The following is a 16,833-nucleotide window of genomic DNA, read 5'->3' on the forward strand; positions in this document are numbered from 1 at the left end:
CGTGGCATTTGGAAATGTTCTTTCCCATATAGCCTGATCCCACCAGGCACGAACACCCTGCCCCTATTTGGCTACAGATTGTTTTGTTTTTATTGGGGTGATTCATGACCTGACCCCTCCTTATGAATTAAAGAAGGTAGACCAGAGCAAAAATATCCCAACTCTCCAAAGGCAGGCTCAGATTCCAATTGTGACTCCCGAATCGGGTTCAAGATTAACATTTATTAATACATGTTTGACCCTAGACTTTTGAAGTAGTCTAAAAAACACTAAATACATCATGTTGTTGTATTACTTTTTTTTTATTTGTTTGTGGCTTTGTATTGTAGTTGTGTGCGGTTGTTTCAGTGAGTTGATCAGTCATATTGCTGTGTTGTACGATGGTGCTGTGTTGTTATATAGTACATTATTATGTTGTTGAATTGCTTTCTGTTCTTGTTATGTCTTTTGTGTTGTTATGTGTTGTATTGTAATGTGCAGTTGTTATACAGTAGTGTTCTTTAGCAATTGGCTTGTATAGTTAAATTGAAGTGTTATTTTGTTTTTGCTGCTTTATTGTGTTGTTTTGTGCTTTGTTGGTTTATGCTGTATTGGTGTGCTGCATCTAAGTTTTTTTGTTAGCTTGTGCTGTGTTTTTCAGTTACTTTTGAGTGCTGTCGTTTTATGCTCTTATTCGGTTGTAATTCAGTTCTGCTACATTTGGTATGTTATAATGGTAGAGTGACTAGCATTGCCATGTTGATTTTGTGTTGCTTCAGTGTATTGAATTCTTGTAATTTGCTGGTGTGTTCTTATTGTGTACTGCTCTGTTCCAAGTCCTCCCTAAAAAATCTCAGGACAGATTTGTACAATTCTCATGCAACACAGCGCAGCAGCCACAAATGTTGCGCTGAGTTGGGTGACAAGGAGAGAGCAGGAGAGCACAATATCGGCAGAGATAAAGCACTCCCTTCCCCTCTTCCTAGCGCATGTGCAGAATGTTTCTGCTGAGCGCCACTCGCACACCTCTGCACCATAGTGCAAGGGTGTGTGCATGAATCTAGCATAGGTGTTGTACTTCCAGTACGAAACACAAAGCCTACGCAGCTTTTAAAATGTTTCCTACTTGGAATGTCTGCCGTGCAGTGCAGCACACGTGCAAAGTCAGGAAAGGAACTAGAAATGAAAACGTTTCTCCTTTTAACGCCTGCTTCAAATGTCATTGATTTGTATGCAGAAACCGGTCTTAAATGTTTGTAAGATGAGGTTTTCCATCAAAAAGCACGGGTGGTTACATGGGAAGCCCCTTGTAACGCGCCTTGATGCCAAGTAACGGAAAGTAGCGCTTTGCAGTACTTTGCGTTACTGATAAACAATTTCCAGAGCAAATTTGGTTTTTCACTGGTAAGTAAATATAAAGACAATATTGTGTGCTAGTTTGCCTTACTTTTGTGACGCAAACACCGCGCAGAATGTTGGTTAATCTGGCCCCTCACACTTTAAGCTGTAATGCAATTTTTAAATACATCGTGACGGTTGTTTCAAGCCCAAAACTGAATAGATGAGCATAATTGAATGATGATAACGCTTCTTTTATCATTCAAGCGCCGACAGACGGCTCTATGTGGCGTGTGCTATGTATATAATCGTCAATAGAAGGAACACGGCATCTGGGGCAATGTGAGTGGTACCTGCTGGCGACGGCGCCTCTTTTCAGGGACTTCACTGTGTGCACTTTGTGCCAACGCTGGGCAGTTCTCCGGTTGCCAGCTCCCTGCTTGTGATATGTGTGAGCTGCGTGTGAACAACAAATATTTATCAGGCACACACGAGGCTGCTCTCGAGGCGGTGCTTGGGGGCTGAAAGCGCGCACAATGACTGACCAAAAAAAATGCTGGGTGGCCGGGAATGAATGACTCCTCTTTACTCGGACTGTCTTCCACCCACGGCAGCTCCCGCCTCCCCTGCCCCGGGACAGGCTGCAGCCTGAATCCGGGACTCCCTGACTGCCTGCCGGGGCGAGCCGCCTCCGGAGCCTCGGAGCCGGGAGCGGCTGGGCGAGGGGCCAGGAAGCGGCTGGGGGCACATCTGGTTCGCGTTGCAGCCAGAGGTTCCCCTGCCTCCCGTGCGCCGGTGGCGCGCGCTCCCTCCTCCACCGCGTGGCATCCCTCAGAGCAGCCAAACCCGGGACATTGGAAACCTGTCAGCTTTTGTTTTCATAGAATTAAAACTGCAGTGCAGCGGCGAGGAGGGAAGCGGAACACCGCACAGCATCCTGCGGCGAAGAGGTGATGAGTGGGACTTGTGCACATGCCCCCACATGCACAGGGAGTAGGGCTCTGGGCTAGGACGGTGGCGAGCTGGGGAGAAGCTGCTGGCTGTGGTGTGGGGTGTCTGTTACGGGCAGAGCTCCACGTGCAGGTGGTGGTGCTGGTTACGGTGCAGCTGCTTATTTTGGTTTTGCTGCTGTTTGTGCTTTTGCTGTTCCTGCTGCTAGGTGCTGGGTGAGGTTCTGCTTATCAGAGTGGCAGTGCTCCTGCCGGAAGAAGGGCTGTTTGTTTCTGGTGGTGAAACTGATTCATCTGGTGTTCTTGCAGGTGGTGCTGCTGGTTTTTGTGGTGAGTCTGCTGCTGGTGGTGGTGCTGGATACTAGTGGTGCTGCTGAGCAGGCTGGGAGTGCTGCTGTTTCTAGCGCTGCTTCTGCTGGTTGCAGGGTGTTCTTATTGTGCTGTTAATCTAGCTTCTGGTGCTGCTGGTTGTGGTGGTTGGTTCTTGCTGCTGGTGGTGCTGTTGATCAGGCTTGTAGTGCCGCTGGTGCTAACACTGCTGGTTTTGTCTGGGTTTTAATGTGCTGTTAATCTAGCTTGTAGTGCCGCTGGTGCTAGCGCTGCTGGTTGTGGCTGGGTTTTAATGGGCTGTTAATCTAGCTTCGGGTGATGCTGATTGTGGTGGTGGGTTCTTGCTGGTGGTGGTGCTGTTGATCAGGCTTGTAGTGCCGCTGCTGCTAGCGCTGCTGGTTGTGGCTGGGTTTTAATGTGCTGTTCATCTAGCTTGTGGTGCTGCTGGATGTGGTTTGGTGATCAGATTGGGAGTGCTGTTTATGGTGGAGCTTGTGGTGTTGTTGCTATTGCTGGTGCTGCTGCTGTAGTATTTTGACTGGTGGTGCTGGTAACGCTTGGTATTGATTACAATAGTATTGCAGCTGCTAGACCTTCTGGTGGTGCTACTGGTAGTGCTTGTTTTACTGATTGTGCTGCAGAGACTTTTTCTGCTGCTGGTAGTGGTGGTCCCCCTGCTGTCAGTGGTGGTACTTCTAGTGGAGCTGCAGCAGTGCTGAGGCTTGTGGTGGTGTCCCTGCTGGTTGTGTTGGTGGGTCTGGTACTGCTGCCTATGGTGGAGTTTTAGTGCTGCAGCAACCCCTTGCTGGTAGTGCTGCTGATAGTGGTTGTTTTACTGATTGTGCTGCTGGGGTTGGTTCTCCTGCTGTTGGTGCTGGTGCTTCTGGTGGAACTGCCCTGGTGCTGCTACTTGTGGTGGTGTCCCTGCTGGTTGTGTTGCTGGTGCTGCTGCTTCTGGTGTCGCTCCACTGGTGCTGCTGCTTGTGGTGGAGCTGCAGCAGTGCTGCTGCTTGTGGTGGTGCCCCTGCTGGTTGTGTTGCTGGTGCTGCTGCTTGTGGTGGAGCTGCACTGGTGCTGCTGCTTGTGGTGGAGCTGCAGCAGTGCTGCTGCTTGTGGTGGTGCCCCTGCTGGTTGTGCTTCTGGTGGAGCTGCAGTGCTGCTGCAATCCCTTGCTGGCAGTGCTGCTGGCATTGGGAGGCTGCTGCTGAGATGCTGCCACCACTGAGGACGCTCTGCTGGTGCCTGCTGTGCTTGGGTGGCCTGGCGGGGGTCTGGGGTGAGATGTACACCTCCATGGTGAACGTGCAGCAGGCCCTGGCGACGGAGGCCACACTCCTGCGGCATCTGCAGACCTACATCCGAGACGAGACCTCCAGACTCAACGACCTGAAGAGGTAATGGAACGAGCGACCCCACATGTGTGGGTAATGCCAGCTGCCTGGGGGCGCCCTATGCCTGGGGAAGAAGTGGGTGTTGTTACAGTGGAACAGGAGCTCAGTCGACTGATGGAAGTAGCTGGCATATGTTATCATAATTAGTAAAAAAAAAAAAAAAAGTAGGTGTCAGGAGGAGAGGGGGAAGGTACAAGACACTGTTTTGAACTCATGTTAGTTGAGGGCAGGCACATTATTGAATGATAATAGAAGATGAACCTGAGTGTCTGAAAATCAGGGTGATTATAGCAAATCTGGAAGATCAGAAGGGTTGTGCCCATTTGTTGATACATGTGCTCATTGTGTGAACAGAGAAGAAGTTGGCGTAACAAGAGAGCTAAACTAATCAGTCATTGAATGTGCTTTTTCATGACTTGTGCAGCTGCATTTCTATTTTTTAAACTGTATTTGTTGTATTGGACTAAGATCTTTGATGTCTTTCCACCTTTTTGTTTAGTTTTAATGGTGTATGATGAACGTGGTAAATTGTGTGGCTCTCCTACATGGGTTTTATAAATTGAATATAAACAGTAAATACATTTGAAAAAGACTGAAGTTCCTGTTGGAGACACGTATGTGTAATCCCTTCAAGCCGACGCAGCCTTTCATCCTTATAAGATCGATAACGCGAGTGCCACTGTTACCTGTGCCTCTACAGATTTCTGCTTCAAGTTTAATACAGTTCTGCGTGAAAATATCAACCTCGAAAGTGAAAATGGCAATTTTCTCACGTTTTATTTTAGTTTTTCTCTTTCGGGCGTGGGTGTGAGGGTGCTGTTTTTATCCCCATTCCGAGAGTGGGTAACTGCCCCTCACTTACAGTGGGCTCTTAGATGCAAATGCACTAAGGCTGTTTTTCTTGATTTGTGTTTGTAGTTCTGTCTACCCCATCTTCTCTTGCTTGCTTTTCTTTGTGCACACATCTTTTGATCCACAAGTTGATATAATCACAGGTTTTATTGGACACTTGACACCAAATTCCTGAACATTGCACAAGCACAGTGAAGTTTTGCTCCAACACTCAACACATCAACAGGCCAGAGTAAAAATATATGCACCTGACCACTGACCGGTGCAAAAATGAAAATTTTCGTGACCAATTACTAAAAAACAAATATTTGATGCGGCGACTGTGCATAAAAATAATTTTCACACCGGTGACTCATTGCAAATATTGCTTAGTGCAAACAGTACGAAAGTGCACTGCCCTAGTGCAAAGACAATGTAATCTGGTTCATTCAAGTTAGTTTATCAAGAAACTATTTATAGTAGCTCCAGTCAGTAGGATATATGTATAGAAATGCATGCAGGCAACGCCAACGGACAGATTCATTTCTGGCTCAACAGCAATCAAAACTACACGTCCACCCCCCTCCCCCCATACTACCTTGTGCTTGGAACACGTCCTCTACTGAATGAGGGAAAGACTCCTCTGCCTGAACTGAACCAAGACTGAGACGATAGTTTGAGAAATGGACCCCTAGCACCTCCCTCCCAACCTCCCTGTCTGTGTGCTCCTTACACCCACCCTCCCTTTTCTGTGTGCCCCACGGCCCCTCCTTCCCTCCCTTGTCTGTGTGCTCCTTACACACCCCTCCCTTTTCTGTGTGCCCCAATGCCCCTCTTTCCCTCCCTTGTCTGTGTGCTCCTTACACCCTCCCTCCCTTTTCTGTGTGCCCCACGGCCCCTCCTTCCCTCCCTTGTTTGTGTGCTCCTTACACCCTCCCTCCCTTTTCTGTGTGCCCAACGGCCCCTCCTTCCCTCCCTTGTCTGTGTGCTCCTTACACCCTCCCTCCCTTTTCTGTGTGCCCCAATGCCCCTCTTTCCCTCCCTTGTCTGTGTGCTCCTTACACCCTCCCTCCCTTTTCTGTGTGCCCCACGGCCCCTCCTTCCCTCCCTTGATGGTGTGCTCCTTACACCCTCCCTCCCTTTTCTGTGTGCCCCACGGCCCCTCCTTCCCTCCCTTGTCGGTGTGCTCCTTACACCCTCCCTCCCTTTTCTGTGTGCCCCACGGCCCCTCCTTCCCTCCCTTGTCTGTGTGCCCCTTACACCCTCCCTCCCTTTTCTGTGTGCCCCACGGCCCCTCCTTCCCTCCCTTGTCTGAGTGCTCCTTGCACCCTCCCTCCCTTTTCTGTGTGCCCCACGGCCCCTCCTTCCCTCCCTTGTCTGTGTGCCCCTTGCACCCTCCCTCCCTTTTCTGTGTGCCCCACGGCCCCTCCTTCCCTCCCTTGTCTGTGTGCCCCTTGCACCCTCCCTCCCTTTTCTGTGTGCCCCATGGCCCCTCCTTCCCTCCCTTGTCTGAGTGCTCCTTACACCCTCCCTCCCTTTTCTGTGTGCCCCACGGCCCCTCCTTCCCTCCCTTGTCTGTGTGCTCCTTACACCCTCCCTCCCTTTTCTGTGTGCTCCATACCCCCTCCCTCCCACCCTCCGTTGTCTCTGTGCCCCACAACCCTACCCCCCTCATCCAACCCTGTCTGGTTGTCTTTCTGCTTGTCCAGCCCCTCATGACTGCTCTCCATAGTACGAGTTGTAGCCTCCATTGCTCATGTTGCCGCCATCTGCCTGCCCTCTATTGCCTGTGTTGCCCCCACTCACCCTCCCTCCATTGTCCGTGTTGCCCCCTCCCCCAATAACTGATTAAAGTGACATGACACAGACCTTTTTGGCCTCATCATATCTCCTTTTCCCCAAAATCTCTGTTGTCCATGTTGTACCCCAAATGGCGATGCAGGGCGCGCAATGTAATTTGTTTTATTTATTTATTTATTTAACTCCTTTCAGCCGTATGCCAGAGTTTACTACCCCCCACCATGCCCCTCCCCCGCCACACCACCCCACAGCACTCCTTTGAGGAGCCACCACTCTTGAACAGTTTAATATAGTGCTGGCTAGACCCGGAGGTATCAGAGCACTTTACATGAGGTAAAACAGTGTTACATAATTACATCAGTTACTGGAGCGTAGCATAACATAGAAAAGAAATCATTGTTACATAATTACATGAGTTACTATAGCATAGCATAACATAGAAAAAAAGTCCTATGGGGCATAGACAATAGTGGGAGAATAGTAAAGGGGTAGGCATGCAGATCGGGTCAGGCAGACCGGCAAGAGGAAAAGTACTTCAGGGGACACCAAAAAGCCAGAGTGAACGAGTCAACAAACTGGTTGGGGGCCAGTAATCACAGCATCCAGTGCCGGACTCACTCCCTGTGTCAGATCACCTTGGCTATGGAACAGGTCCGAGGGAGGGGGTGAAAAGGGTGCCTCGCAGTGACCATACAAGATGAGAGGTGTGTAGGTGTCCCAATTGGGGGTCGACTTTAAGGCAATGGTCTGTCAGGCGGCACAAGGCGCAGACCAGGGATACGCATCGATCAGAATACTGGTACTCATTGTACGGCCCGCGGGCCGCCAGCGGCCCGGCAAGCCTTCCTTGGCGGCCCGCGGACCTTGCAGACATCCAACCTGTGTTTTTAAAGAAAACATTTTAATAGTGTTAGCAAACACTGACTCTGAGAGACTCTGCTCTGTGGGGGCGGGGATTCCAGTGATTGTCAGAGTGGAGATGCAGGGGTGCTAAGAGGTGAAATACATCAAAGCCTCATTAACATGTAAATGGTCTTTTAAAGACCTGTGAAGTACTGGGGTGCAGCCGTGTCCCCCGGGAAGCCCGCTGAGAGCTGGCACAGGGTGAGATAACAGAGGGTGACAAAGGGAGGGAGAGGGAGGGAGGAAGGGAGACAGAGGTTGACAGAGGGAGGGAGACAGAGGGTGACAGAGAGAGGGAGACAGAGAGAGGCAGTCAGGGGGAGATAGAGGGAGGGAGACAGTAGGAGAGGGAGGGAGACAGGGGGTGACAGAGGGAGGTAGACAGAGGGTGACAGAGGGAGGGAGGGAGACATAGGGTGACAGAGGGAGGGAGAGGAAGGGAGACACAGAGAGGAAAGCAGAGAGGGAGGGAGAGGGAGGAAGAGAGAGACAGGGAGGTAGACAGAGGGAGGGAGACAGAGAGAGGGAGACAGAGGGAGAGAGACAGAGGGAGGGAGAGACAGGGAGGGAGACAGAGGGAGGGAGACAGAATGATGGAGGGAAACATAGTGAGGGAGACAGACAGAGGGAGGGAGAGAGAGGGAGGGAGACAGAGAGAGAGAGAAAGGGAGGGAGACAAAGGGAGAGAGAGAGAGAGGGAGGAGACAGATGAAGAGAGAGAGAGTGTGGGAGATAGAGAGCGAGGGAGACAGGGAGGGAGGGAGGGAGAGGGAGGGAGACAGAAGGAGACGGAGGGAGGGAGAGAGACAGGGAGAGAGACAGGGAGGGAGACAGGGAGGGAGGCAGGGAGGGAGACAGAGGGAGAGAGACGGAGGGAGAGGGAGAGAGACAGGGAGGGAGACAGAGGAAGACACAGGGAGGGAGAGAGAGTGGGACACAGAGAGAGTGGGAGACAGAGAGAGTGGGAGACAGAGAGGGAGGGAGACATAGAGGGAGGGAGACAGAGGGAGGGAGACAGAGGAAGGGAGACAGAGACAGAGAGACATAGAGAGGGAGACAGAGAGAGGGAGACAGAGGAAGGGAGACAGAGAGAGGGAGGGACACAGAGAGATGGAGGGAGACAGAGGGAGGGCGACAGGGAGGGAGGCAGAGGCAGGGAGACAGGGAGGGAGACAGAGGGAGGGAGAGAGGGAGAGAGACAGGGAGGGAGACGGAGGGAGAGAGAGAGAGAGACAGCGACAGAGGGAGGGAGACAGGGAGAGAGAAGGAGGGAGAGAGAGAGACAGAGGGAAGGAGACAGAGGGAGGGAGACAGGGAGAGAGACGGAGGGAGAGAGAGAGAGAGACAGAGACAGAGGTAGGGAGACAGAGGGAGGGAGGCAGGGAGAGAGACAGAGACAGAGAGACAGAGAGAGAGAAAGAGAGAGATGTGTGTATGCCTGGTCTGGTGGCTCAGTGGATGAATGCGTCCGCTGCAGGGACCTGTGTTCAACCTTATGGTCACATTTGTTTTTTTAGCCCCGCCCCTCCCCCTCTGACCCAGCCCCCACCGGTGCGCCCCTCGGCCACAAACCACATTGTAAATTTGGGCCCCGAGAGAAAGTTTGTGAGTACCCATGGATCAGAAAATCTATCGAAGCCACCAAGATGGAGAACCCAGATCATGGACCCCAATAACTTTGTTACAAAATGGCGGTATTGTGGATAAACAAAAATACAATCAAAAAGCCACAAGGAAACCGACCCCATGGAGCAGGGCTTGATGGGGGAGGCTGCCACAGGATCCTTTGGGAGGAAGGATGGAGATCGTCTATCTCTCTCGGGTCATAGCCAACTAAACACTCTGGGCTATATTGGCAGCAGTGTCTACATTAAACATGGTGAGTTGTCAGGGGAAGTCAGTTTGGGTGCCCAGGCAGCAGCCCCAGAAGAGGGAGGCAGCTGCGGGATCAGGAGGGCGCGTTCACTCAGAAACACAAAGGAAAAATAAGTTTGGTGGCACAGGGTAGCAGCGTTGAGAAATTTTAATTGCTGCTTTGTTGGGGGAGCAAGACTTGTGCATCCCAGCTGCAGTTCCAGAAGGCATCGCGAAATGCCAAGCAACCGTGGTCGAAACCCGGAAGGCAGGTGACGGCCGGAAGGTAGGGTGACCAACTGGCATTGGTGCAAATTCAGGATGGTGAGTGTAAAAATTCAGGACAAAGGGCCAAAATTCAGCACACAAATTCAGGACAGGAGGTCAAAATTCAGGACAAAACTTCAGGACAAATGGATACGTTTTAAAGACCCATCAGAGGTCGCGCAATAGTATATAAGTAAGCCCAGCCACATCCAAACATATTCAACCATGTGCAAACCTATCCATCATGTATCTTTCCATCTATCATTTCACTCATTCATCCCTTCATCCATCCTTTCACTCATCCATCTATTATCCATCCATCCACCCTTTCACCCTATCCATCTGTACACTCATCCAACCACTCTTCTACCCATCCATCCATTCACTCATCCATCCAGCCTTTTACCCTTTCACCCATCTAGCCATCCTTTCACTTACTCATCCATCCACCTAGTCACTCATCCTTCCACCCATCCACCCTTTCAGTCATCCATCCATCCTCCCTTTCTCTCTCCATCGACCCTTTCACTTAGTAATCCTTCCTTCCTTCCATCCATCTATTTATCCACTCATGAATCCATCCATTGACCCTATCACTCATCCATCCTTTCTCTCATCCATTTATCCTTTCACTCCTTCACTCATCTATTCATCCTTTTGTCCATCTACCCACCCTTTCACACCACTCATCCATCCTTAAATCCACCCTTTCACTCATCCGTCCATCCATTCACCCTTGCACTTATCAATTCATCAATCCATCCATCATTTCACTCATCCATCCACCCACTCACTCACTCATCATCCACCTTTTCACTCATCCATCCTTTCACTCATCCATCCTCCCTTTTACCCATCCAGCTACCCTTCCACCAATACATCCAGCTATTTACCTTTTCTCTCTTCCCTCCGTCCACTCACTCATCAATCCATCCATCCTCTCTCATTATCCATCTATTCAATCTTTCATTCATCCATTCACCCTTTCACTAATTCATCCAGTCATCCACCCATCCCTTCACTTACTCACTCTCCCACCTTTTCATATTAATTTTGAGCTGAGACTTTCTGAGCAGAGGCCCATCAAGAACTTTACCCTCACTGCAGGAGCCATTCCAGGACTGGGACAGAAGCCACCCAGGGCAGAGACAGGATCCACCACACGGGGGGACAGGAGCTATCACAGGCGGGGGGGGGGGGCAGGAGCCACCACGGGGGGGACCGGAGCCATCACTGGGGGGGGTGCAGAAGCCATCAGAGGAGGAGGAACACGATCCATCAGGGTGGGCACAGGGGTGGGCATGCAGTATTCTAGTATCATCTTGGTCTCTTCCAGGGTGGGGTAGGGCTCCTCACCCCCTCCTGGACAAGACAACGAGAAGACAGGCTTTCCAAAATGTAAGTTTTGCCATCCCCCACTGTGATGTATAGTACATAAAGGAGGTACTCCAAGAGAACTGATTTAACTGATTGTCCTCCATACTTTGTTAATCAGTGTGGGTGAGATTGTGCCATTTCTTTATTTTATTACATTATAGACTGCATGTTTGAAGAACCGAGGTTTGCTTACAATTTAGTGACAGTAATTAAGCTCTGTGAAGAGAACCACGTGCTGCCTCGATGTGATCAGGGTTCTAGGATGTTTGGGGCCCTGGGCAGAAAGGGAATGTGTGAAGCCCCTCTAAATTGCAGAGACATGACGCATTCAGGGCAGTTTGCATCTGAATAGATGCCCCTGCTCCTGAAGCTGCAGCCCCCCTCTCAGTCACCTTCAAGCACCTCTTAATGGGTCATCAAGGGCTGAAGGTGTGAGGGTTGCCATCCCCCTGTGCCTCTCCATGCTGATGGGTATCTGAGCTTTGGTACAGCATCGGAGTCCAGAAGGGAGGTGGGTGGAAGCTGTGCCAGCTTTAGGGTGGTGCGACCGCGGCCTGGTTAAAATTACGGACAAATAGCGTCCGTTAAAGAGCGTCCGTTAAAGAATCCTTCACGGAAAACGGACAGACGGCCGAAATTACGGACTGTCTTTGAAATTTACGGACGGTTGGTCATCCTACCGGAGGGGCGGTCCCCAGCCCATCTCCTCAACAGCTACTTAGGCAGCTCAACCGGGCATCTGCTGTGTTGAAAGGGATCCGCAATCAGCATATTTTCGTTTTTCATTGTAGGCGCGGGAAGAAAGAGATGTAACGGGGAGGTGCCCGGGGGTAGGCGACGGCCAAGGGGGTGGTCCACAGCCAATCTCCTCTACAGCTACCTAGGCAGCTCCACTGGGCAACGGCCATGTTGCTAGGGCTCCGCTGTCGGAAGATTATCAAGGTTCCTCAGAAGTTACTGAAGTCGGCATTCCGATTCGATCGATGGAATTGGAGAATCAGTGGACCACAGTGCATAGATTCGAGGGGGTGTAGAAGGTCGAGGGGGGAGGTAGATTCCATGGGTTAGAGACAAAAAGGCAATCCCTAGCCAGGGAGCGACTGGCATGAGCTTCTCACCTGTCGGCCATCTTGGCAGGATCCAGCCCACTTAAAGCCCTGCTGTCCCCCAATGCCCTCTCTACTTTGGCGTTGCCTCCTGCCCTGCCCCCTCCCGCCAGCAAAAACAATAACAGTTTATTTTCTACTTTTAGCCATGCTGCACATACAGCATGGCTAAAAAGCATGATAAAACCAACAACTCTAGGGGGTGAGACCTATTAGCTTTGACAATGCCTATCGACAAAATGTCACTTCATTAATTTTCACTGTATCACGGCAGAGCAACCCTTGCAAAGCAGTTATGCAAGTTGGGGTCTGACTTGCAAAGGGGGAGTACAAGGTCCCAGGCTCACAGGGCTGCTGAAAAGAACATCAATTACTTGCCATCTGGCTGGGTAGGTAACTTGAGGCGGAGGTCATCTGGGTCAAAGGGCAAAGGTCCGTGTGTTGATAGTCCGCTTGTGGGCAGAATCAGGATAGAGAAACTGGCTAAGTTATCATCTTCAGGCAGCAAAAAACCGAGCAGCAAATTCGGTCTTCGACACTTGGCCAATCTGTTTGATCCTGGGCTAACAATGTTATCACCTGGTTTTCTTGCTTATACAAACGTGGGAGTGTCTAGAAACGGACTAACCCAGCTCCATAATTACACATAAAATCTGAACTGCAGAGAGGGGTCTGATAGTCTGGATATAGGATAACATGATGCCGATTTTCTATCTGTGCTTTTAAGGTAGAACGTGCTCATATAGCGATTCTTGCTAAATTATCCAAATGTACCTTTTAAAGGGGAATCTATTTATTTATTTATTTATTTATTATTTATTTATTTAATGTTTTGTATAGCGCGAACATGACCCGTAGGTATCAGAGCGCTTTACATTCCGAGGTAGGTAAACAATTAACATAGATAACCAGGAAACAATTGACACCACTAGTACGCAGTTTGAAAATGAGGAGATATGAGGTAGGTTCTAAACGGCTATAAGGAGGTGACATCACTATATCTAAATATCTTAACATGGGCGCTATATGAGGTAGGTCAAGGATTAATGTATATATTATATAATTTAAAGGTAACACACATGAAGTAGATACATTCTATGGCATTGCAAAGTTGCGTAAATATATATAAAAATTCTCCTTAATAAGAGGTAACACACGTGAGGTAGATAATTCTATGGCATTACATAATTGCGTAAATATATATATAAATTCCCGTTACTAAGAGGTAACAGTAAGGATACAGTTTGGACTCGGTAGTCACGTTTGTCCCGTATCATCGTTCATCCTATATCTTTGTTCATGTCGGCTGTTTTTCCTTATAATGATCTTGTTGCTCTACATCCGGGCAGCACATAGGTCAGATCTGTGCTCAGGCAACTGCACTATGCAAAGTATTTACTCATCATGAGGCTCTTCACTTCTCTCTTAAATGTTACTGAATTTTTAATCTTTCTGATGTTTGGAGGGAGTGAGTTCCATATTCTGGGGGCTGTTCCTGAGAACGCTCGGTCATAGGTTTAGGGAATCATTTGCGGGCACACTGGTACGGCATTTGCAAGCGCAGAGTCTGCACAATTTGTGCTGGTGCTCATGGGCACTGCCATCCCATATTGTAATGTAGCATAGCATTTACCACATTCAAAATGCGGTAACACCAGATCACTTTTAAATGGTAAATTGCGTTAAAAGTGTAATTATTCCATTAAAGCACATTTACTACCACTTTCTCTTATATATATCCAGCAATTTCTAAACGAGGACCTGTACATGTCGCAAACTATGCGGCTAAATATGAGGTGTGTTTCATTGTAGGGAGAGACGGGGAGGAAAAAGACACAAGTAAGGGCCAGAGACTGGAATACAGATGAGAGGACGAGAGAGAGGCTAGGGCTCGAGACAGAGAAAGAGCGCGAGAGAAGGTGAGAGAAGTATAGGTTCTTTTTTTTGTATTTCAATAAGTTTTATTGTTTTTACATACACATAATCGTACCCATAAAACATAAAACATACACTTCTAATGGAAAACTCGTTTGAGAGACAGCAAGAGAGGCCGATAGGAAATGAGAGAGAGTGAAAGAACAATAGAGAAAGAAAGAAACAAACAGGGAGGCAGAGAGCAATAAAGAGAAAGAGAGGGAGATATAGAGAAAAAAGAGAAAATGGATAATTATTGAGCTATAGGTAAAGAGTATGTGGTTGATGGGTGAGGTCAGGGACCACCTGCACAAAGCGCTAGTGTGTTAAGGATGAGATATGTGTAGCCGTGAGTTGTGACTGTAACTCCACCCTGCCCCCTGGCTCTTACCTCCTCCTATTGGCTGATTGTCCAAGAGGCATGTGAGATCATGAGATCACCCTATCCTTCGGGATCGCTGTCCTGTCTACTGCCAGAGACTATTATACATGGATAACCTTACATTTACGTAACCTGAAGGCCCTCTGGAATAAATTATGCGGTAGGGTTGACTCAATTATGCGGCAAGAAATGCTAAATTATGCGGTACAATGCAACACATTTTTTGATAGCAATACTTCATTATTTTATATTTTTTAGAATGGTAATATTGTCAGGGCAAATATTTCACCACATATTAGCGCCAGCTTTACAAACAAATACAGGCGTATTCGATTGAAAGAAGACCAGTTAATCTTTGGCAAGTTCCTCTCACTAAGAGCAAACACATGTTGATCGATTTGAGCTGGAAACATTTTTGTTGATATTAAAATCCACAGATTATGTAGCAGATCATGGATTATGTGGCACATGTGGAAAATCCATAACTCTGTGAAAACAGCTGCAGAATCGCACAATTTCGATGGCCCTGACAACCTGCCTCTTAAAGTAGGTTCTCAGGCACAGTACATGACTATGAACCACCTGGGCTCAGGATGAAAGGTAGAAATGAAGAAAGATGACATTTACATCTTTAGTAACATTATTGCACACACATTTATTTAAAATGTATGGCATTTACTCAATTTTTTGGCAAGTTGTGATAAAGTACACCGGTTTGCGGCATCGTTTCAAACATATTCACTGGTATGAACCTCCCAATACCCCTGTGGATGGTTAGGCTTTATTTGGGGTGCCAAAATAGCCCTCGAATATTTTCGCAGTGCATCTTCAGAACTGTAAAACCGATGGCCTTTCAGCCAAGTTAAAAAGTGGTGCCTATATTGAGCTTTTTTGTCTTTTGTAATCCCCGCAAGAGTATTTTGCAAAACCAGTCCCTCTTCCCCTCAAACTAGTTTGAGAGAGTAGAGTTTATACATTTCGCTCACGTGGTGTGATTTGGGTAGCTGCTTACACTGCTCTAGGATTTCATCAGCTGCCCCTGTCCACAAGTAGTAAAGTTCCAGGAGACCTTGGTTTCAATCCCGGCTCTCCCCGTCACTTCAAATTGTGTGCTTCAAGGCAAATCATTTGTTTGCATAGAACTTTTCACCCTAAGCGGGATGGGCATGCCCAGACGTGGGTCCCTTACTCACTGTGCCACTAGATTCAAGGTAGCCTGGCTGATGAAGGGTAATACCCAGAAACCGGTCCCAGGATGCTTGCTTCCGGTCCAGGGAGGACCAGGCTTGGAGGTTCGGTTTGCGTAAACTGATACAAGACAAGGCTCTTTCAGTTTCTGGCAGATAAGAGAAGTGAGGCATAGGGTAAAAAAAGACTCCCGAAAGAAGAGGCCCAACTACAACGAACCCAGTCCTGGGTTGCTTGTGCCCTGGTTCAGGGTCGACCTGGACTAAAACCTCTGGCTGGACTGTTCCTATCAGAGCAGGGTCAAGACTGATTTGCATGTGGCTGGGTCCAAACTGAGGTGGTATAGTGTGCAAAATACTGTTGGATTGGGACGCAGTCCATAGTAATTACCAGTGACTTACATGAATTCAAGCATTCCACATGTCACTTTTTTGTAAACTTCATTGCAAAGCCCTAAGCATGACGGGTATGCCCAGATGTGGGTCTTATACTCACTGTTCTACTGGAACTAAGCTACACCCAACGGAAGAGACCAAATTAGGGTGAAACTGATCTTGGGTCTTGTGTTCCAGTTCAGGGAGGACCTGACCCGTCAGTTCAGTCTGGGCTGTTCCTATTGGAGCAGGGTCAAGACTGATTTGCATACGGATATGTCCAAACTGAGGTGGAAAAATAACGATGGGCTGGGATGTGGTCCCCGAGTACTTACCAGTGGCTGAGATTAAATTAAGCATTCCAACCATCACTTTTTTGTACATCAGATAAGAGGATTGAACTATAGGGCAATAAAAGGAAGTGCCTAGGATTGCACAGGGAGGCCTAGATTCAATTAACTCCTGCATTCAGGGTTATAGCATCATTTGTAAGGCAGGCCCCTTTTACCTGGCCTAAGGCACTCTTAAGGTTGGGAAATGTCTTAGTAAATATTTGTGCCCACAGTAAATATAAACATTATTTCCTGTGAAGGATTAAGCTCACTGAGCAAGAAGCGATGCTAGTGCTGTTTGCTCTGCATGGAGAACGTTTGCACCAGTGCGAAAAACTGGGCAAACCTGCGTGCATCGTTTTTGCTGTAAGTGCAATGTGGAGCACTGGAGACAGATTTAGCTCCAGTCCATGATACACTAGTTTTTTTTTATCAGTGCAAAAATTGAGGATATGGACTTCGAAACCATATGTAAAACTGGAATTGCTTGTAAATAATTTTATAGGTTATGGAGATA

The 16,833-nt window shown here is 48.5% G+C and overlaps 1 protein-coding gene across 1 annotated transcript in view; it reads left to right on the plus strand.

Moving 5' to 3' along the window:
* The first annotated feature begins 2,772 nt into the window (after nt 1-2,772).
* P4HA3 (prolyl 4-hydroxylase subunit alpha 3) overlaps nt 2,773-16,833 on the plus strand; it is a 265,687-nt gene continuing 251,626 nt past the window's right edge. The window contains exon 1 of the mRNA XM_086933242.1: nt 2,773-3,991. Coding sequence (XP_086789368.1) covers nt 3,807-3,991 — 185 coding nt within the window. The 5' untranslated portion in view covers nt 2,773-3,806. The remainder of the gene's footprint in view (nt 3,992-16,833) is intronic.

This window comes from Lissotriton vulgaris, chromosome 8, assembly GCF_964263255.1.
Source record: "Lissotriton vulgaris chromosome 8, aLisVul1.2, whole genome shotgun sequence".
Taxonomy (NCBI): domain Eukaryota; kingdom Metazoa; phylum Chordata; class Amphibia; order Caudata; family Salamandridae; genus Lissotriton; species Lissotriton vulgaris.